Consider the following 21,820-nt stretch of genomic DNA (forward strand, 5'->3'; position numbering starts at 1 on the left):
TCCTTCATCTGCCTCTCCTTTATGTCTGTCCCACTTCTTCTCCTTTGTCTCAGCATTCCCACAAGAGGCATCTTTTGCCAAAAATGAGCCAAGGACGCGTGAACTCCACCACTGACGCAGAAGAGGAGCCGAGTTAGAAGCCAGATCAAGAGACTGACGGATCTTCCTTTGCGTGTTTGGCACATGGATCTGCTGCCTGTCATGACAGACGCCCAGCTCCATGGACATGTACCTACCTGTCGCCCTCATTCCAGCTCCACGTGGAACCCTCCTTGAAGGCTCGAGGCAAAAAGGAAAAGAGACCTCCACACCCACGCAGCATCACTACTGACTGTCATCCGCCAGCAGAATAAGTCTGGCTGCCTGCTCATTCTTCAGGCCAGTAAGATCTGAAACCTGTAAACACTGTTGTGTGTCCTCTTTACAAGATCAGGATTTGAACAAGTTTAATCTGAGAGAAATATACAAGACCGATCAAACAACTGGTGTTTGTTTAGCTTGTGAAACAGTCTATAGAGAGAGGGGGAGAGTTGCACTAGAGAGACAAATGTTTTTATTTTTAATGTCAACCTCACATCCCACTGTGATATTGTACATGGGTTCAACTTTGATGTACCGGGTATGTGTGTGTGGCTGTCTGTCGGGCCACTCTTTGTGTTTTATTGATCTATTCTTCTTCTTCTGAGTATTCTGCAGTGGATATTTGTCGTGTTTGACGACAGCTTCGATAAATCTGTCTTGTTTTTGATGGAGGGTACTTCTGTGATGCTGCTGTTGGTGGCATCAGTCGCCTTCCTCCTACAGTAGGTGGGTAAAATATACCACAGGAAATGCATCCTTGATTTTTAAATTAAAAAAGTTTGTAAAAAACAATATTTTAAGTTAACTTTAGACTCAAATGATGATTTATAATTAGAGTACAAATGACTGTAGTGCCCCAACCAGCAACGTGCATCCTCGATCCACACGTCAAGGTCCTGCTGTTTAGACCTTCGTCTCCAAATCCTCTTTGTCACACACCACTTGTTGATTTGATGTGTGTGTATACAACGGTACTGTGCATGGTGTAAATCTGCTTGCCAAAAAAAAAAACCTGTCCTCTGTACACTGGTGCCATGCTTGACATAGAGGTGTTGTCCCTGTGATTTGTGTTTTTATTGAAAAACCAGCCAACATCTCCAGACGCAGTGCACATTGCTGATAGAGAGCCAAATGTCACAGTTTCCTACTTTTTATTTGTAAAGTGTTAATATATGTACCGTGACCCTAAGCACTACATTTTCAGAGTTATTTCGAAACACTGACCTTTATTTTTTTTTTTTAAAAACAACCTGATTTGTTGCTGAATATGAATTACAAGGTGACTCGTCGTCTTGAAGTTGCCTTTCTAATGATTGTGAAGGAGGGGTCACATTTAAAAAGGCACCACGTTGCCGGCTGGCTTGAATGTAAAACTAGGAACACATGTATTTATTTATACATGATTATCTGCCACAATGAATGGGGATACTGTGTCACCTTTTCATGAGCGGAGAAGCTTTTTCCTGTCTTCAATTTGTTATGGAGGAAAGAGCTGATGAGCGGGAGTTTATTCCAGTGACACGACTGAAGCGGACATGAGGTTTATTGTGAATTAAAGGCCGCATTTACAGTTTGTGACAGTACAAAAGGTTTAAGACACTGGACCAAATGCAAAAACAGCCTGTACACTGTAATCATCAAGCTGTTTATAACTACAAATCACAACATTTAACTCTACAGACAAATGGCATAGAAAAACTATAAAGATGCATTTTTTGGTAAAAATTACACATATTATGTGTATTACAGCTTTTTTTTTTAAAAGATATGATTTGAAATGATACTCCTCTGGATTTTGGAAATGCTTGACTAAGTGAAGTGCGCCCTCTTGTGGTTCTGTATTATTATAGCACATCACTGTGTGGTACCATTCATCTATAACTGTGCTTGCACTGTACGCCGACGACCGGTCCCAACCACAACAACATTGGGAGTGAATCCTCTATGTGCTCGATTCAAATGATTGTATTTTTGTTTTATTGTCGACTGTCTGCTTAAGCCCTTGTTCAAAAGACATGTTTGTAAATATTGCTTTACATCCTTTTTTCGTAAATAAAGCCAACAAAAATGTTTAATAAAGATGAAGACGCGTAATAGATCATGGAACATCTGGGGTAATTCTTCCTAGACTGATGGTTACTGTGAATTTAGTTTGGAAGTGGTGAGTATTGCAAAATGATTGATGAGAAAATTAAGAAAATCTCTCCTTCAACCTAAAGTTAGGTCAAGGTGCTAATGTTTTCTTAACAATCTAGTATCTTGAAACCCTCTCTAACCCATCTTCCCCATCCACCGTTCAGTTTCACATCTCCAAGTTCCACCACTTGAAGTCGAACGGCTCCCTGCGGACGTTGGAGCCGCAGTGCACCTCTCCTAGCAGCTTGTGGTAAGAGGCGAAGTCGTCGATGAACGTGCAGTTGAGGCCCAGGCCCTCCATTAGGGAGCACATCTCCGCCTCCAGGGTGCAGCGTCCGTTCACCTTGGGGCCAAAGGGCTTCGGGATGCCGAGGTTCTTCCCCAAGACGATCATGTTCACCTATAAACGAATGAGACAGATCATGAGACTCACAGATTTCAAATTGGAAACAACCATTGGAAAATGATTGCAGCGAAGCAACATGTCTGAACGCACCATGTCGGGGTAGTAAGCCTGTGCTCTGAACTCAGTCTCCTTCCTTTTCTCCACTACTAGCTTGAAGAGGATCGGCAGGTCTATGATGTCCTCGTCCTCCAGGCCCAGCTCTCTCTTCAGCACATCTCTGTTCCAGTCGATGCAGCTCTGGGAGAGAAACAAGACATCATCTATTGCACATAATGTACGATACACAAGTTTTATAACTCATTTTTGCTCATTATGCCTCCATGCCAGCGACAGCCGTAGCCGGTTTTCCGTTTGTCCGTCCCATTCTCGAATCGCAAATTCTTCAAATTTGGCACAAACATCCACCTGGACTCAAGGATGAACTACTTCAATTTTCGTGGTCAAAGGTCAAGGTCACTGTGACTTCACGTCCGTCCCATTCTCGTGAAAGCGGTATCTCAGGAATGCCTGGAGGGAATTTCATTACATCTGGCACGAACATCCACTTGGACTCAAGGATGAAATTATTATCATTTGGTGGTCAAAGGTCATTGTGACCTCACAAAACATGTTATTTGGCCATAATAACAATTCATGTGCTAATTATGACAATTTCACACAAATGTCTACTAGGATAAAATGATGAAGCGATGACATTTTGGACAGACTTGGATGTAAATTGCAACTTGACTTAGCGTACAATCGTGAGGCAGTAATTCTTGTTACATACTCGTTCTGTCTCTTATTAGTAAAGCAATTCTCAAAAATCAATGTTACAAAATGCTTTACACAAAATAGGCTAAGCGTTAAAAACAAAACAAAACACTAAGATGTACCAGTGTGTTGTGTACTAGTACTATAGTTTATCTTTGTTCGGGCAACTTTGCTGCAGATAAAAATTACACTATGTTGCTACAAGTATATTAATTAGTAGGTTCAGCTGCCTCGGGCACACCCGTTGCTGACAGATCCATAGAATCATCCATACAGGAATGCAATTGCTGTTGGCAAACAAAACATGTGTCACACTGAAGAGTTCAGTAAATGTCAACGTGGAATTAACCTGACTTAACTTGACCTAACCTGGCTTCTCAGATGGTTTGTTACACAGAACCATCTGAGAAGCCGTCATTGGAAACTGTTTGAAAAAGAGCAAGCACTTGGAAAAAATACTTGGCAGGTGATTGGACGAACTATCTGTCAATCAAACTCTTGCCGAAGCCAGTCGGGAGAAGAGCGAAAACATTCCCTTCATTGACGTTCTTTGCTCTTCTTTCAATGAAGAAATACTCTCCAGTTCTGATGTTATTGTAGCATCTACGCTAACCTCTTCAGGAGCCGCCATTGTTGTTTTGAACTAACAGTCGCTCCGTGTCGTCTCACAAACACCTAAGCCATGCCCCTAGCTGCCAGTAGCTCCTCACAGGACGCTGACTGGTCCGTGCTCTGGCTTGCCAGACACAAACGCATTACTTGAAGCCTGACAAGATGGAATTTCATGTGATATGTGATCCCGCAATTCTCGTGTGATCTTGTGACATCACAAGAATCCAGCTGCGGTGCAAGGTAATGACAGGATGCCATCTTTCCAATGAGTCCAATGTCTGCCCTGCTAGATTTGCCCCGGTCAGTGCAAAAATCAGCAAACAGAACAAGACATCCGAGAGCTGAAGCACATAGTGTGTCAAAAATAGTTTTGAGCTTGGTAGGGCTGTCAATCAATTAAAATATTTAATCGCAATTAATCGCATGATTGTTCATTATTAATGCTAAATTAATCGCACATTTTTTCATCTGTTCAAAATGTACCTTCTTTAGGTTTTTAGTTTAATATGATATCTTCCCTCTAGCTTTAAAAATGAGCCCGCTACAACCTCCGAAAGATTGATTGTGTTAATGCGTTAAAGAAATTAGTGGCGTGCCCTAGAGGGAAGACAAACTGCCTCGGAGAACATGTCAGTATAAGATGTCGTGTTTCATTTTTTAGGCTTAGCCCCTTAGTTCCAATGAAGGGAAATCCTACTGCCACCGCAGCCTGATCTTAACCACATCCAACACCTTTGGGGTGAACTGAAAGGCTGACAGTGAGCCAGGCCTTATCTCCCAACATCAGTGCTCCCTCTTACTAATGCTCTTGTGGCTGAATGGGAGCGAATCCTTGCAGACAGGTTCCAAAATCCTGTGGAAATCCTTCACAGAGAGTGGAGGCTGTTATAGCGGCAAATCGACAGCCATAGTTTTGGAATGAGATATTCAACAATAAGATACAAGTGTAAATGTCTGGCTGTACACATACTTATGGCCACAAAGTGCAGATTACAGTACGTCCCAAACAGGATACTAGATTTTCTGCTTGGATTTTCACAGATTGAACAAATCTTTCATCATCTTTTCTGGACTCCGGTCTACAATCCCACTCACCTGTACGTAGTTATTTTCATGTTGGAGACGTTCATCTTCAAGTATCTCGTCCACTGTTTCTGGTTTTTCATCCTTCAGACCTGAGTGGAAGTGTTTTGCAGAGTGTTAAGAACTATTTGTTCACTGCTAAAATGAGCATCGTACAGACGATTTTCCACAGATAATATTGTTAAAGACGGGTCTACCATCAAACAGTTTGGCTTGTCCGTGTCCTTTGCTCTGTAAGCCTCTGAATAGTTTGTAGCCTGCGTCTGGGCTGGCCAACAGGAGCCGAAAGCCCTGTGCACAGAAAACACAAGAGACAAAGATAACACCGGCTGTCTCATTGTCCACGAGAGATTATACAATCCCACAATGTTCATAACCGCATATCAGGATCAACCGCTGACAGCAACAACTATTCGATGGTTCAGTTTAAGAGAGACTATTTACCTTTCGGTCAGGTGCAGGAACAAAAGTCATGAATTCATCCACGTGGCCGACATAGAGCCAGTCGGAGAACAAGGCAATGGGCTCCTGGACCTTCTGAGCCCACAGGAAGTCTTGAACTACTTTGGTCATGTTGCGTCCTTTAGTTGCCCTTAAGAGAAAGATAGAGATGCAAGTAATGTTAACAAATCTTCCTGTGCTACCCTACAAAGTCAGGGACTCATCTCTGGATCTGTTACAAACTCACGTGGGGAAGGCCACTCCGATGATGATCCTGCCCAGGGGGTACTCTTTTCCATTCACAGTGACGGGAGGACTAACCTCCAGATTACCGAACGAGTCCAGACTGCTCACATGTTCTTTCTCGGGCACCCTCGTCACGTAGCCGAAGTTGGGTCCCTGAGGACACGAAGGTGGTTAAAGATCGCCTCCACAGATGAAAAATACTTTTGCTTTGAACTATAATTTGTGATTTTCTGTAAGAAAATTCAATTAAAAATGCTTAAAATTACGTATGTTCTATCTCCCTAATTGGAAAATCCAGAATTCTATGAATTTGCAAATATTTTCCATTTCAAAAGTTTAACTCTTGGATGCAAAATTATCTCCAACGTAACTGAAAAGGTTTTTATTTTCAGTGAATGTCTAGAGGTTTCAAGTTTCCACATCAAACTTGTGCAAGTTGCATATTGGACCACAATTGGTTTCACAACTAGTTATGTCACAAAATCCTGCTTGTACGCACACACCTTAAAGGGACAGTGTGTAACATTTCGGGGAATCTATTAGCAGAAATGAAATATGAGATTCATAACTATGTTTCATTAGTGTATAATCACCTGAAACTAAGAATAATGTTTTTGTTCTCTTAGAAGGAGCCCTTCATATCTACATAGGGAGCAGGTCCTCTTCATGGCGGAGTCCGCCATGTTGCTCCACCATGTTTCTACAGTAGCCCAGAACGGACAAACCAAACACTGGCTCCAGAAAGAGCGTTTCACATTATTACGTTACCTAAAGGCCACCGTAGTTCTCCAACGCGCTTGTGAAACGTGAGCCGCAAAGTGCAAAACCGTGGTACCGCCAGCCGCCGTCTGACTTACGTTGCTCCTAAAATAGTGTTATTATAGTGAGGATGGTCTCTGAGCTAAATGAACGGCGTTACTATAGCTTTGCACTCACGTTACCACAGTCTAGGAAAGGGAGGAGTGAACGGAGGGGTACTCAGTTGGTTGCAATCCGCAACCACACCACTAGATGCCACTAAATCCTTCAAACTGTCCCTTTAAGATAAAATCTTGCTGCTATCAGAGCATTTCCGAAAAACATTTTGTATCTCCAAACACTTGATTTCAAGATATATTTGAGTCTCACCAGTAGCTCACTATATGGAAAATCCTTGAGTTCTCCATCTCGAGGGGAATCCAGAACAACAGGAAATCGTTGATGAGGTGAGTCGATGTAGCCAAACTCCAGCTCATCCTGAAAAAGAACACTAGTTATATTTCTTATCAGAGGTTTTGATGTGAAATCCACTGAGCACTTGTTGTTGTGTTGTTGTTAGTGTTTTCAACTCGACTTTTTCAGAGTTGTGATTTTTCAAAGAAGCACATTTTGTCAGTTGTTGCTCTTTTTATGTTAAACATTCAGTTTTCTTACCTGCATCCAGCGATCTCCTCTGTTCATATACTCGTGGCAAATCTTCAGCTTGTAGCCGCTCTCTGTAACGAGGTTCCTCATTCCTTTAAGGAACTGGTAGTTATCAGATGTGCTGACAATGTGACCAAAGAAGAGGAAGAAGTTTTCATTAAACAATATTGTGCAATGTTCTTGTCATTTCAAAATGCTAAGTCATCTGGCTTTATGTATCTTCAAATTCTACCAATAACCAACATCTTTATCCAAATTATATTGGTTAAAACCAAAAATTAAATATTAAAAGAATGAATCAATAATGGTATGTGTAAAACCACAAAGAAAAACTGTGAATCACAAGTGTGTAATTTTCTTGTTAGTATGAGTTCAAATGAAGGGGGATGTGTAACACTATAACCTACTGTTGACTCAACTATTGTCCCCGTCATCTTTATTATTCATCAGTGTGCTCTTACCTGCAGACAAACACCTCTGCAGGCTGGAGGGTGTTTGGTGTCATGATCCACGGAGCCACTCTGAACACAATGGAGTCTGTGAAGATAGGCGTCTCAGGGAGACCCTGTTAAAACATAGAGGCTGCTGAGTAATGTAATGTAATGTGACCAAATACATTCAAATTCACAAGTAATCTACTAAAAATCTAGTCTGCATTATCTCATACCCGTCTAGCAAATACTATGTGCGTGCCCTTAAGGTGCGTATAGCAGAACATTGCAGTTCCATAAGATGTAAAAATATTACCCACCCTGTTGCAGCACGTTTTATTGAGGCTGGTCATGCAATTTCTGCTCTCCGGTATGTGGCATAGAGAAAGTGACTTTTTCTAGAAGCGGGGGCGATTTTGATAGTTTTTTGTTGAAAAGAGAGGCTTTTTGGATCTATTACTTAAATACTTTTGTCTCTTATGGCCTATATGTTGATTTAGATGTAAAACCCTTTATCTGACCTTGTACAGAGTTTATTGTCTATAAGGACATAGATACCTAGGCGTCTTCCCTCTATCTCTGTCCTTAACCTTTTCTACTTCTTTGATTCTTTCTATAATATAATTGTTTTCTCTATGTAAAAATGTTTGGGTTTTTTTCAACAAAAGTTTTTTTCTATATAAAACATGTTTTCTTCCAACATTTTTCTAATATTTCTCAGAAATATTTTTCTAATATATTTCTAATACTTCTAATATGTTCATTATCTATGTATCTGTTATGTTTCACCTCATGTTGGGTGTCTTAAGGCTGTATTCTAGACACTTAGCTTTTCTGATAGTGATATGGAGACTTTTTGATGACTGTACAACCAACGTTTTTTCTAATATGATTCTTATTATTATATTATTTATATATTATTTTTATTTGAATGCCTTAATGAATCAGGTAGCTATGTGCTCCTCCCATAATATGTAAATGAGAGGACATTGAGGACACAACTGCCTATGAGGGAGCACACCTGTGTCTTATCCCCTATTCAATGCCTGTCCTGTCAAGACTGTCATGTCAAAACGTTGGTAAATTAATTAATTAAATCATTTTTTTGTGCGACTATTTTACTACTTACACTTGTTTTTTAATCATGAATAGTTCTATAGAGTAACAAAGATGATTAACCAGCATAAGGAACTCATGGTAGGAGATGAAATAAAGATGTGTAACATCGTGGTTGTGTTGAGTTGCAGATCTTACGGTGGAGATGGGCTCTAACAGACTGAGGTTGATGCTGATGAGCCCACTGAAGTCTTTGTCAGGAAACCTGAGCCCCTCCACGTAGAAGTTCATCTCTCCTTTACCTCCGAGGTAAGGCACCTCCTGGGACAGGACCTCGCTGCTCAGCACCAGCGGGTAGTCCTTCACGAAGACGTTATAGAAGAGATTTATAGCTGAAGTGAGAACGACAGAAACAAGGCTCAAATACTGAGGCACAGTAAGGCAGAGCACAGTGCCTTAATTAACCAGCTAAATTACAGGCACATTACATCATGTGTTCCGGGGCTTTCTCACTCCACATCTTTACTCACGCCGTGTATTATTCCTCCTTTCAGAGGATCTGGACCTGAAGACTCTGACACTCTCTGCGTCCCCCTGAGAGATGTGCATGGTGAGCTTGTAACCCTCTGGGAGTTTGGCAGGGCCTCTGGTCCGCACTATCATGACAGACATGTCCTGCAGATCTGAACATCCACAAAGAGTCATGATAATGTTGTTCAAGAGTGTCATTCAGTCCTACACACCATTTTAAAGGGACAGTGTGTAGGATTTGGCAGTGGTGGATGAAGTACCTAAAAGCCACACTTGAGTAGAAGTACAGATATCCAACCAGAAAATAACTTTAGTAGACGTTAAATTCACCTATTAGACCAAAACTTGAGTAAAAGTCTTAAAGTGTCTGATATTTACTGTACTTAAGTATCAAAAGTAATTTTCTGATATTAAATGTATTTAAAGGGACTCTATGTAAGAATCAGAAATGCTTGTTAATAGCGACACCTGTGGCCGTTAAGTCAACGAAAGACAGCGTCCTGTTGCTCACGCTCGTGCTCGTTCTACATAGACATGAACGAGCATCGATCAAAACATTGAGGCGACACAAGTCAGCTAAAAAACAATATCACTATATTTCACCTGCTTGGCAGGAATGTTATCTGACCAGACAAAGGTCTCTCCGTAAACTGATGCTGATACTGTGTTTTCCTGCTTCAGCCTCCCGACCGTGGTCAGAAGGAACAGTACTTTTATTGAAATTGAAAGTAAAAGTACAAGTAAATGCTGTTAATAAAAAAGCAAGCAAGTCAGAATTTTGAGATTCATGAAGTTTACTCCGCTTAACATGTACCCCACCTTAAAAATGGAGGCTACATCACAATTCAACAAAAAGTCACAGATAGCATGTCGCATGATCTGACATGCAGCCTGCCTGGACTTGAGCGGAAATCGAAACTTAATTACAGCTTTGCATTTGGCCATCACGCGAATGATGTAACTTGCAAGCTAGGACCACTGACTTGCCAAACCTGCTTGCTTGCAATAGTAACCAGTAACAAAGATGCTTTGGGGAAATGTATCAGAGTAAAAGCATACATTTTATTTAGGAAATGTAGTGGAGTAAAAGTGAAAGTTGACAAGTAAAGTACAGATACTCCCAAAAAATATATAAGTACTGTTACGAAGTAATAATACTTCAATACATTACACCACTGGGATTTGGTGACATCAAGCGGTGTGGTTGCATATTGCAACCAACTAAATACCCCTCCACTCACTCCTCCCTTTCCAAGACTGCAGTAACATGAGCCGCCGAGTGCTAAACCGTGGTAACTCCGTTCGCCTCACTCAGAGGCCATTCTTACCATAAAAACACGGCTCACGTTACCACAGTTTCGCCAGCGTGTCGGAGAACTACAGTAACATCAAAACGCGAAAGGCTCTCTCTAGAGCAGTGTTTGGTTTGTCCGTTCTGGACTACTGTAGAAACGTGGGCGGAGCAACATGGCAGACTCCGTGAAAATATGAAGGGCTCATTCTAAGCTAACGAAAACACAACGATTCTTAGTTTTAAGTGATTATACTCTAATGAAAACATAGTTATGAATATTATATTACATTTCTGCTAATAGAAATGTTACACACTGGCCCTTTAAATGCACATACAACAGATACTGTACATGGCATAAATGAGTGACTTTTTTCCGCTTTTAACTCTGAAATTAAATAATACGGTGGTAATATTTATGATAACTACTGGGAAGTATGCACCCACACATAATGAATAACACCTGGTTTCACTATCAAATTTCAGCTCTACTGGTTTGTCTACAAAGTCATTCGAGAGGCCTACTTTATCAACCCGCCCTCTGCACTCCCGCAGAGGTCTCTAGGCTATTTACCCTATCAACACTTTACTCTGCTGACTTTGCTAATGCAAACATGAGAGGCCTTTTAACACTGGCAAGAGTTCTAAAAAAGTTAATGGTGCAGAGGGAAGAATTAAGCTGTGAACGAGAGGCTGTACTGGTTTACCTGATACTTTGGTGACGGTGTCCTGATCCTTATCTAGTATCTTCCAGTAGGACCGCTCTGAGTCACAGTTGACCAGTAGGATGGCTCCGTGACCATTAGGACCCCATTTCCAGGATCCCTAACAAATGTTTAACAAACCAGACATGAACTAATTTGATTTGCAGTCTTGTGGAAAAATCTAAAAAGGTACAAAACTGTGAAACAGCTTAGACTTTGAGTTCAGCGATTTTACTTGCACGTATCAAACTTAGGAAATACATAAGAATACATAGAAACAAAAATGTGTTTAAACAACACAATCATAGAAAGATCTTGCCTCCGATGGAGAAAAAAGTAGAGAAAAAAATCACACACAGTAGGCAGAAACACTTTAAAGTGATTAATATGCAGCGCTGGGTGTACTCCATAAATAGAATCCTGTTCACTTTGTTACACTTTATTGTTTATCAGAAAGTGAAAAGAAGAGAAAATATCTTCCGCATTCGGCGTCAGACTTTGAGCTCACCTTATTAGGGTTGTTTTCCTCCACAACACCATCTCTGTCAGCATCCACATCCAGAGAGATCTCTGCGTGACAGACAACAGTTTGTTTATCACAGAGTGCCTTTAGATATCGCTATAGTTGTTTATATACATTTCTATATCACAATTTATGTGTATGTGAATCAACTGGATATCCAAATATAGACCGTTCCAGTTAATATACAGTACAAGCACCACTAATGCTGGCCAAAGAACAACTCAGACTTAAAAGGTTAAACAAATAATTGGTTGTTATAAATCCTTTTTTGTTTTATTCTGTTTGAACTTACCAATAGCCGTCAAGTGCAGCACGGCTCTCCCCAACACTTCTTTATTCTCATCATAGTACCGGAAAGACAGCTTAAAAGACAAGGGCACACGTCATTTAGTTATGCAAAATGACAATGAAAATTAAGAGTTGTGCAACACTGCAAAGCAAAAAGCTCTTGAGCCCCGTTCGATGTGGAATATCTTCTCTGGCTATTTGAAAAGGGATAAATTGTTAATCAAAATAAGCAAAAGGTATGAATGCTTCAAGGAGGCTGAGTTTGACTTTGATGTATTTCTAGCTGAACGTCTACTCTAAATCATAAAATTCCTCCAACTGCAAACAATTCAGTTTAGAGGTCACAGATTTTTGTGGTTTGGTTTCTAACTACTATTCAATATCTGAAGTGCAAATATTTAAAAATCATCCCAAGAATATTGGCGAACTGTTTCAGGGAAATTGCTAAACACTCATCAAAAATAAAATAAATAAATAGATTTGTGACTGTTTTCGCATTAAAGCTTCAGTAGCCAGAACGTTTTTGGCATCATTGGGCAAAAAGTCCATAATAACCTTTCAGCATAATGTGATTCAAGTCTTCTGAGAGGAGAAATTTCCTCAACTGATCTCAACATGGCTGCCGGGTCCCAAACTTTCTAATTTTACAGCCAAACAGTACACTACAAGAAGTTTCTGAAAACATTTGAGTTGAGAAAAAGGCATTACAGCAACTGAATATTGATTCATATTTGATCAGCGCTGCCTAGTTTGACCGTTTGGTCGGAGTTTGCGAGTGATGGACAGCCGCATTTCATAGGCGGCAGCTGGACCGCAGCCTCCAGCTCGGCTCTGACTGGTTGTTTTCCTCCGGTCTGTGAAATCTTGCAGATGCCATTAGGAGCACTGGAGGACATCGGAGGACACAGAGGCACATGATTTTTTTCAGATTACCTGTCTCATGCACTACTGTCAGGATATAGTGACCGTTTTAAAAAATATATATACTTTTTTTAATCATATTTGCTGCTTTAACTTGAATCATGCTCTTGAGTGTGCATTTTCTTTCTTTCTTTCTTTATTATTTATTAATTTTATTTATTTTTATTTAAATGGCTCATGTCCTAGAGCTGTTACATCAGCAAATATTTTAATCAAGAAATTTGACTTGTGACATCAGTTTCATGCACTTTCTGTCCCACTTTACCTTGCTATCATTTTCATGTTCACTGGCCTTGCTCATGCGGATGAGCAGCACTGCGTTTCCACTGAGAGGGATGGGAGAGAGGTGGGATGTCTCCTTAGGCGGCGGGCTGATGTTGTACTGAATTTTGTGGGTGCACTTCACAGAGAAGAACTTGGAGCTGGGAGGGGCACTCCTGAGAACGAGAGAAACAGCAGGTTTTGATGCTTCTTGCTTGTATGTTTATACAAAACAGACACACTGTATTACTGTAATACAGCTGTGTTAGAGCAGATATTTGTTTATAGCAAGGAAGAGCTTTGACGCATGCAGGCAAGCCACAAGCTCAAATTTCCTAACAGGTGGAGAACCAAAGTAGCAGCAGGAGTCATGATGAAGTTAGTCAGTCTTTATTCTCTATTGCTCGGACGGTTTATTAAAACAACCAATTGGGATGATGTGCGCTCACACACAGACATACAGACATAAAGTTGCAAATAGAAACTGAGGTTAAAAAGTGGCAGAGTAAAGAACTAGAACAACAGGTAGTAAAAATGTCCTGTTTGAGCCTGTTTGTGGGCGCTGCCTGGAAATATCAAATAAATAGCTTTAAACTGTTTCTAAAGAATTTATCAAGTGAAGACATGCCTATATCAGACATAGTATGACATTCTGCTTAATCAAGAAACCCGATAATCCCACACTAAGCTATCACCAGATCTCAGGTTTTCCCCATGTCAGCTATTTTGCGGTAATGTCGTTACCACATATAAGTATAAAAATAGTAGTATAACAATGCTCACATTCCCCTATGTACATTGAAAGATTTATTAGTTGCTGCATTTGTTCCCCCTGTTCACACTGGTTGTGAAGCGATCCCTTCCTAATGGGATTCCAATGTAAGTAATGGGGGACAGATTTCACTCAAGAGCTCTCTGTTCTGTTTCCCAAACTTTTCTGGGGACCCACTTTTTAAAAATGACAAACCACGGCGACCCAATTCACAATAGTCTATAAATTGAATTTGTGCGTTAATGAACATTCCTAACCATTTTTACCGCCGTTTCGGCATCACCTTATTTTATCTGGAGTAAGTAAACCAGCCATGTTGACGACATATTTGATAAATAAAAAACAATGTATTTAGTCGGAGTTAACATGCTCTTGTTTTTTTCCTCCCATTAAACAAACAGAATGTACGCTGGCCTTTCAAATTAGATTCAATGTTATAGAGTGCTACAGGAATGAGTCCTAAAACCTGCAAATGAGTTAGTATTTTAGCACTTCTGGTTCCCTCGTCTGGAGGTCGATGGGTTTTTAGTGAGGTACCTGAAATGAAGTCCGTGGTTAACACAAGCTGAAGCGATTTTAATGTTTTGTTCTACAATATAAAATGTCTGTAAATATCCCACCCGTGAATTTTGAAGAGGCGGTTACTAACAATTGGCTAAATGAGACTACTAGACGACTCGTCCGCCTTTACAGCCTCGTTGTGTGTACTCACGCTCATGTGACTGTGGAGTAGTTTGTTTATAGCCTAATGTTAGCTTTTTACTTCAGGCGATTGCATTCACACTTCAAAAATCATAATTTCATTTATGAAGATTATCTTGTTGAACAAAACTTTTAAGTATATTAAACATGCGTTTGCCACAGAGTTTATTTTCTGCAATAATCCAAAACCCAATATAAAAATCCCATTGGCTCTTTGTGAAGGGAACCCGGGCGATTCTAACTTCCTGGTTGGCCTACAAAAATACGTCCTCCCTGTAGGACCTAAGTAGGCTACAATTATCAGAACAATACGAACATTCAGGCTCCCTCATGTGGCTCAAACGTGTACTGCAGATATAAATCTTGAATAAAAGACGATGGAAGAAATTTTGCAATTTTATTTGGCGACCCTGATAGAGTCTCCTGCAACCGACCTGTGGGTCCCGACACAGTTTGTCAAAGCAAGTGAGTATCTTCCAAAATAACTTTTTTAGTATAAAATTCCCTCTTTGTGTTATTACCCTTCCACCGGATTACAAAAATGGGATTTTATAGTATAAAGACTTTAGAAGTTATCCACTTGGTTTTACTATGTTGAACTGCTGAAACATCCATTAGCTTCAGCTGACCTTTGAATGTCATTTTGCACGGATCAAGGACTGTGGATTTTGTCTCCCCATCACTGACATTCCTACCGCGTTAGGACACGATTTCTTCATGGCCAGGGGCAATGGCTACAGCTACCAACAGCACTTTCAATACAGAGTATTTAAAAACAGCCCTATAGTCACTTTATATGACAAGGCCTCTAGAAAGGGTGTGCCAGTCTCTCGCTCTGCCATGCGGTCTGTAATCAAGCCTGGCTCTGTTGTGTTGTGGAGGCTGGCATTTGGCACAACGCACTGCCTAGATTTCTTTAGACCACAAAGTCTCTTATGTTGGACGGCAACAATAGAGGACTGTTGACTGTCTCCTCTGTACAAAACAAAATGTTGAGGACCTGAATACAAATGACATCCTCCCCACAGCTCTATTGATGTGGGTTAACAATGGACATCTTATACACCCAGTTGCCAGTTTATTAGGTATACCTATCTGAAACCAATGTAGTCTAACACAACAAACCTGCGGTAAACACCACCTTCATGAAGGTTACAAGGTTTAGTTTGAGTTGAAACTGTTTTAGAGAGGTTAATGATTCAACTTTATAGTCATTTTGGACGACGTGGTGCTGTTGAATTGTATTACACTATACTGAGTGGTGTTTCTGAAATTTAGTCCATCCTTATTGATATAAATGGGGTGGAGTAAATGAGTATAATTAAACAGGATTATAACTGTAGCTGCCTAAATGAGCACAAAGTTGACTCAACAAATCTCTAAAACAGGTTCAACTGATACTCTACTGCAACTGCATTATAAACTGCATGAAGGTAGGGTTTATTGTAGGACTGTTGTATTAGACTGCATTAGATAAATAGGCCTATACCTAATAAACTTACTCAATATATTTCATGACAATGGGGATCTTTTTTTTTTTTTTTTAAGTAAATCAATAGATTCAGTATAAAAAAAGCTCTGGATGCTAACTGTTGGAGCTGTTTGCCAGTTGACCACTTCACATCCTTAGAATAAAAATGAAAATAAAGAATAAGGCATATGCTATATACAGTATACACTATGCTGAGTAAGTTGCTACCATAACAGCAGGCAGTGACCAAGGTAGGCTAATAGAAAAGAAGAGAATATTTCCAGAGTCTAAGGTGGATATTTCCAAAATTGACAGAGATTGAATAATGGATGCATCAAAATTACCTGCAGCTGAACAAAAACAAAACAGAGGTTTTATTGATTGGTCCAGTCTGAAGTGCTTAAACACCAGCTGGGTTCCTTAGCTCCCTATGACACACACAGAAACCAGAAACCTAGAAGCCATATCCGACTCCAATCTCACCTTTGAAATGCATGTCAAGCCTGTTGTTCAAGCCTGTTTTCTACAATTACGAACAATCTCCAAAATAAAATCTTCTCTTCTCACAGGGCTCCCAAACTCAGGAATGCGCTTCCTATAGAGATACGATCATCTAACTCTGTATCCACTTTTAAAACACTTTTAAAAAAAATTTTTTTAGGATAGCATTCCTATAAGTAGAAGGGTATAAATATATGTATGTATACATCCATTTCTGGACACATGTGTACATTTATACACATGTATGTATATATATATATATACACTGTATATTTGTTTTATCAACTTGTCCTACCATTTTACCACTTTTATTATTATTGATATGTTTTGTGATGTTCTGTTTTAGCAGTTACCATTATTTGTTTTACTCTATCTGCTTTTATTGTCTGATGTTCTGTTTTAAAAGTTAACATATCTTTTAATGTATTTATCTGCTTTTATTGTCTGATGTTCTGTTTTAACAGTTACCATATCGTTTACTTTATTCATCTGCTTTTATTGTCTTGTGAAGCACTTTGTAACATCCGTTTTGAAAAGCTATATAAATGTATTATTATTATTATTATTATTATTATTATTATTATTATTATAATATAATAACATATTTTCATAATGACATAGGCTACTCTAAGTAAACTCATACAGTCCAGGTGCATCTTTGTGTGTGTGTGTGTGTGCGTGTGTGTGTGTGTGTGTGTGTGTGTGTGTGTGTGTGTGTGTGTGTGTGTGTGTGTGTGTGCGTGTGTGTGCGTGTGTGTGCGTGTGTGTGTGTGTGTCTGTGTGTGAATGTTTAATAGAGCAGGTTGAATAAGACCCTACTGTACCTGTTCAGGTTGACATTCAGTTCCGAGCCGACCACGCATACAACGCTTGTAGTGTAGTTATAGTCTACTCTGAGAGTCCGGGAGTGAGTCATGAATGCCGTCATCCTGCAGTGTGTGAACCACTCAGACTATCTACTGACACTAAATAGCCTAGATCTTTTACGTTATCAGGAAGAGAAGACGCAGACTGGTTTGTATTTGCAGCTCCACAGTCTGTGCTGAGAGTAGACAGTAGTAGAGATCCGCAGACAGGTACATACTGGAGGTTTATGCCTCTGTGTACTCTGATTGGTCCAACTTGCTGACCCCTCCCTCAGCGCGTCTCTTGTGTGCGTCTCTTAGTGATGGGAATTCCGGCTCTTTTTAGTGAGCCAGATCATTTGGCTCAGTTCACCAAGAAGAGCCGGTTCTTTCGGCTCCCAAACGGCTCTTCGTTTTACCACTTCTGCCTTTTTATAATTCAGACAAATTTAGCGTTGTTTTGACCTATGATTAGTATGTGTGCACATATATCACTTAAATTATTCATTATAATTTCCAGAATACCATAATTTTACATGCTGCTTTGTTTCCGACTGTCACTCATCTTGTCTGCTATTCGCGCACCGCACTCCTCTCTCTCTTTCTTTTCTACTCTTCCTCCTGCTCTGTACCTGTAGACCATCAGCACGCCGCGCACCCCCGCCCCTCCCTGCTTGATGGTATGATCCTTGTCTGTCATCACCTGATCGGTCGCACGTACGTCATTAACACGACATTCAGTCACAGTCAGTGCATGGAGTGCCCGTGGCGCGGAGAAGATCGTCCTATCATTCTGCCTTGAATTAATAAAAAAAATGTAAAAAACGGCTCTCGGACGAGAGCCGGCTGTAATCGTTACCTTAAAAGAACCAGCTCTTTGAGCCGGCTCGTTCATGACCGACACATCACTAGTGTCTCACTATTGTCTCTTTTATGTGTGTCTCATCTGTGTGGCCTCATGTCTTTTGTTTTATTTACTTAGAGGGAAGGTTCACAAACTACTGAAACCTACTGTTGGTACTTTATTAACATTTCATTACACCCTAAGTTACAATATAGTGCTTTGTAGTAGTTCACATCACTATATTACCGAAGTAGTATTAATAGTATTTATGAAGGCACGCATGTGCAGAAGTGAAAAGACACACAAGTGTGTCTTCCAGTGGTGGAAGAAGTATTCAGATCCTTTATTTAAGTAAAAGTACAATGCAGCAACATACTCCATTACAAGTGAAAGTCCTGCATGAGAAATCCTTCTTACCTAAAAGTACACCAGTGTAAGGCAGGCTTTTCGCTACCTTAACTATAACCTTACCTATTACTTAATTAAACTCCTGTAGGGCTGTGGGTAGAACAAGAGCACGGGGAGAGATTGGTCTGTTCAACAGGATCCACATTTGAATCACTCAACTCAGCGTAGGACAAATCAAAAAGGTGGCACATCACTTCATATCCCTCCGCCAATCTTAACCATCATCACCGCCAAACCATATAGCTCCATCTCTAACTTAAAGAGCAGAATACAATATGTAAACTGTATAAAATATGTCTTTACAAAAATAAATCTAATCTTACACAAGTATAAGCAACAAAATGTACTTAAAAGTACTTTTTCGTGCCTGTGACTGACATATTATTATAGCCTATATGAAAACGATTATTAAAACCAAAAAGTTTGGAAACCACGATGTGTTTTATTTAAAAAGCCTTATATTTTTTCTTTATGTAAAATCTTAATCTGAAATGTAGTGGAGTAGAAGTATAGAGTAGCATAAAATGGAAATACTCAATCAAAGTACAAGTACCTCAAAAGTAGCTTACTTGCATAGACTATTTAGTTACTTTCCATTACTGGCGATACATAATGTCTCAAGGGCTGCACGCAGTAGAATAAAAGAAAACTAGAAAACATCTTGCGATTAGATCACACCAGCTGCGACACCAAATCGGGCCAGGGACGTAAAGTGGGGGGGCCACTTCCTACCCCGTACTTCTGCTCGAACCGCACCCATCTTCGAGATCGAACTTCATTTTGATCTCAACTGTAAAGTTTTGTGACTGCATCTCACTTTACTATATCACATTGACAAACATTGACAATTGCAGAAGCAGGTAAATTGGGTCGGGGAACTTCTTCAAACATGGTTGATTGTGGTTTGCTTCAGACTGATGAAGGATTTCTGGAACAGTTGTCTGTTGTTCCCGGACAGCGTCTTAGTTTGTAATTTGATACAGAAGAGACAAAATCCCTTAAGGCACAATTTTACAGCTCAATTGGCAGCGAATGGGAAAGAAAAAAACACAAACTCATGGATTAAATTCTCAGGGTGTGGCTGCTGATTTAATGAAAAGGTAGGGCTTCTATTCTGGAAGGTTTCCCAGGCTCAAAGGTGTGTATGCAGAGGACAATGTTACAGAGATACATTTGCCCACCCACAGCCACTTGATAAGATTCTGACCTAAAGAGGAATAAAATTCTGATATGATTTAGCACATACTGTATATACATCATATTGCAGGATCACAGGTATGAATAAAACCTATAAAAGAATGGCAAACGTTCATGTTGTGATGCACAGACCTTTCTGGATCTCTGTTTTTTACCTCAGGAGAAACATTACACAATCTGTAAATTAAAGGTCTTATTTATACAATTTTTATGTAGACAAATATTTAAAAATAATAATAATACATCCACAGAGCTTTTAGAAAGGTGCCGAATAAAAATATGTCTTTTCCTTAAAAAAATAATAATTATGATTTAAAATTTTGGTTGGTCCAAAATTAATGTTTTGTCCATCTCTTGGAAGATATCTGACATTTGGTTCCCACTTCAAACAATGCTTGTGAGCCAATAGTATAACGACGATGGCATCACGTGGTATCTCTGGGTCGTTCGTTTGTGTGGAAAAAATGGATTAATGGCTGAGATTAACGATAAGTGCCTGGCAACGACTTGTTGCGAAGTGAATGCAATGGAACGGGAGAGGCAGAATGCGACATCTAGTGGCTGAATGTTATCAATGTTACCAATAGCACCTTTAACAAATATTATCCAATAAGAAATGTAACAAGCACAAGCATGTTTAGAACAAAAATAAACGGTGTAATGTAATTTATAGTAAATTTACAAATCTCAATAAAATACACTCTTAAAGGTATACTATGCAGCAAATTTCGCTTATTGTGTATAAACACAACTTAGAGAAATAAAACATTAGTTTCTGATTGTTTTATGGCGGTTACATTCTAAAGCACAAATAAAGGCCATACCTCTGCACAACCCTGCAGGAAGGCGCCGTATTGCTGGAATTTGTGTGAATGCAACCGAAGGCAAGCTTCATCCTGCTCGCTGTGACCTCTCTGCTCTGCATGTGTGTGTGTGTGGCTCAGCCCCGACCTCGGTCAAACAGTGATCAGAGGAGAGAGATGGGGTCATTGGAGCGACCAGCGCCCCCCAGAAGGTGGTGCCCTAGGCGACCGCCTATATGGCCTAAGCCGGCCCAAGCCGGCCCTGGTTATTGGCTGGGGGCTACACACCCACTGCAAATTAAAATTACAGGCAGAGGGCAGGGTCTCTGTAGATACAGACACCACCACACACATCATCATAGTGATGATTGAGAGGGATTACTTTTTTATGAGTCTAGTCTACATTGATTTTTAGGAAATTCCTGCATAGTATACCTTTAAGATAAAAAAAGAAATACAAAAAAAAACGTCTTCACTTCTCAAAACATAATTTTAAAGTCTGTATTTCTCTCTCTTCATTTTCTGTGCTTTATTTGCCTGATTTTATGTAATTGTTGTGCTGAAATGTTTTAATCTGTTTTTCCACCAAGTAAAGCACTTTGTCAGTTTGTTCGGAAAGGTGCTGCATGAATAAAGTTTACTTAATAACCGTTACAACTTGTTCTAATAATAACAATTCTGATAATAACCCCAAAACATATCCTCTAGGGCAGTATGCGTTTGCTATGCAAATGGGGCATACAAATACATTTTTAATGTGATTTTTGATTCACATCTGAAATAATCCTAAATGACATGACTATTCAGACTACGTACTATCTGAAATTTATGTTTGAAACTCTCAAACGGCATAAAGCGGAAATGACCACCAATAACCACAAGGATGTGAAATTTTTATTTTTAACATTTTTTTATTTTTTTATTGAAGATAGTTCATTTACAAACATTAAAGGGACTATTTGTAACTTTCAGAAATGCTTCTTAACAGCGACACCTGTTGCAGTTATTTCTGCACAAACGTCCACTCTACATTCACTAGATATTCTCAGAGCTAAACTAACTCTTCTGCAGTGTGTAGTGAGCGCGCGTTCACGTCTAGAGGTGGAGCG

The 21,820-nt window shown here is 39.8% G+C and overlaps 2 protein-coding genes across 14 annotated transcripts in view; one reads left to right on the top strand and one right to left on the bottom strand.

The window, feature by feature from the left end:
* The window catches only part of si:dkey-166d12.2 (rap1 GTPase-activating protein 1), a 133,848-nt gene extending 132,095 nt beyond the window's left edge, over window positions 1-1,753 (top strand). For all 13 annotated transcript variants that reach the window (XM_037766843.1, XM_037766756.1, XM_037766791.1 and 10 more), the window contains one exon: window positions 54-1,753. In XM_037766843.1, the coding sequence (XP_037622771.1) occupies window positions 54-137 (84 nt within the window). In that variant the 3' untranslated portion in view covers window positions 138-1,753. The remainder of the gene's footprint in view (window positions 1-53) is intronic.
* On the bottom strand, window positions 1,607-17,706 carry padi2 (peptidyl arginine deiminase, type II). Its single transcript, XM_037766859.1, has 16 exons — window positions 17,439-17,706; window positions 13,173-13,344; window positions 11,991-12,060; window positions 11,684-11,745; window positions 11,179-11,296; window positions 9,180-9,332; window positions 8,848-9,041; window positions 7,624-7,727; window positions 7,172-7,283; window positions 6,887-6,994; window positions 5,760-5,911; window positions 5,516-5,663; window positions 5,269-5,362; window positions 5,084-5,163; window positions 2,714-2,860; window positions 1,607-2,617 (listed from the first exon to the last, which is right to left on the bottom strand). Exons 1-16 carry the CDS (start codon window positions 17,540-17,542, stop codon window positions 2,384-2,386), a joined length of 2,052 nt encoding a protein of 683 aa, XP_037622787.1. The 5' UTR covers window positions 17,543-17,706; the 3' UTR covers window positions 1,607-2,383.
* Between the last annotated feature and the right edge of the window lie 4,114 nt (window positions 17,707-21,820).

Source organism: Sebastes umbrosus, chromosome 1 (assembly GCF_015220745.1).
Source record: "Sebastes umbrosus isolate fSebUmb1 chromosome 1, fSebUmb1.pri, whole genome shotgun sequence".
In the NCBI taxonomy this organism is placed as follows: domain Eukaryota; kingdom Metazoa; phylum Chordata; class Actinopteri; order Perciformes; family Sebastidae; genus Sebastes; species Sebastes umbrosus.

Excerpts from the sequence above, each read along its gene's own strand:
- padi2 (XM_037766859.1), bottom strand. The coding sequence starts at position 17,542 with ATGACGGCATTCATGACTCACTCCCGGACTCTCAGAGTAGACTATAAC. Across the intron at positions 9,042-9,179 it reads AAGGAGGAATAATACACGGC|CTATAAATCTCTTCTATAAC; the intron begins GTGAGTAAAGAT and ends TTCTCACTTCAG. Across the intron at positions 5,164-5,268 it reads ACAAGCCAAACTGTTTGATG|GTCTGAAGGATGAAAAACCA; the intron begins GTAGACCCGTCT and ends ACTTCCACTCAG.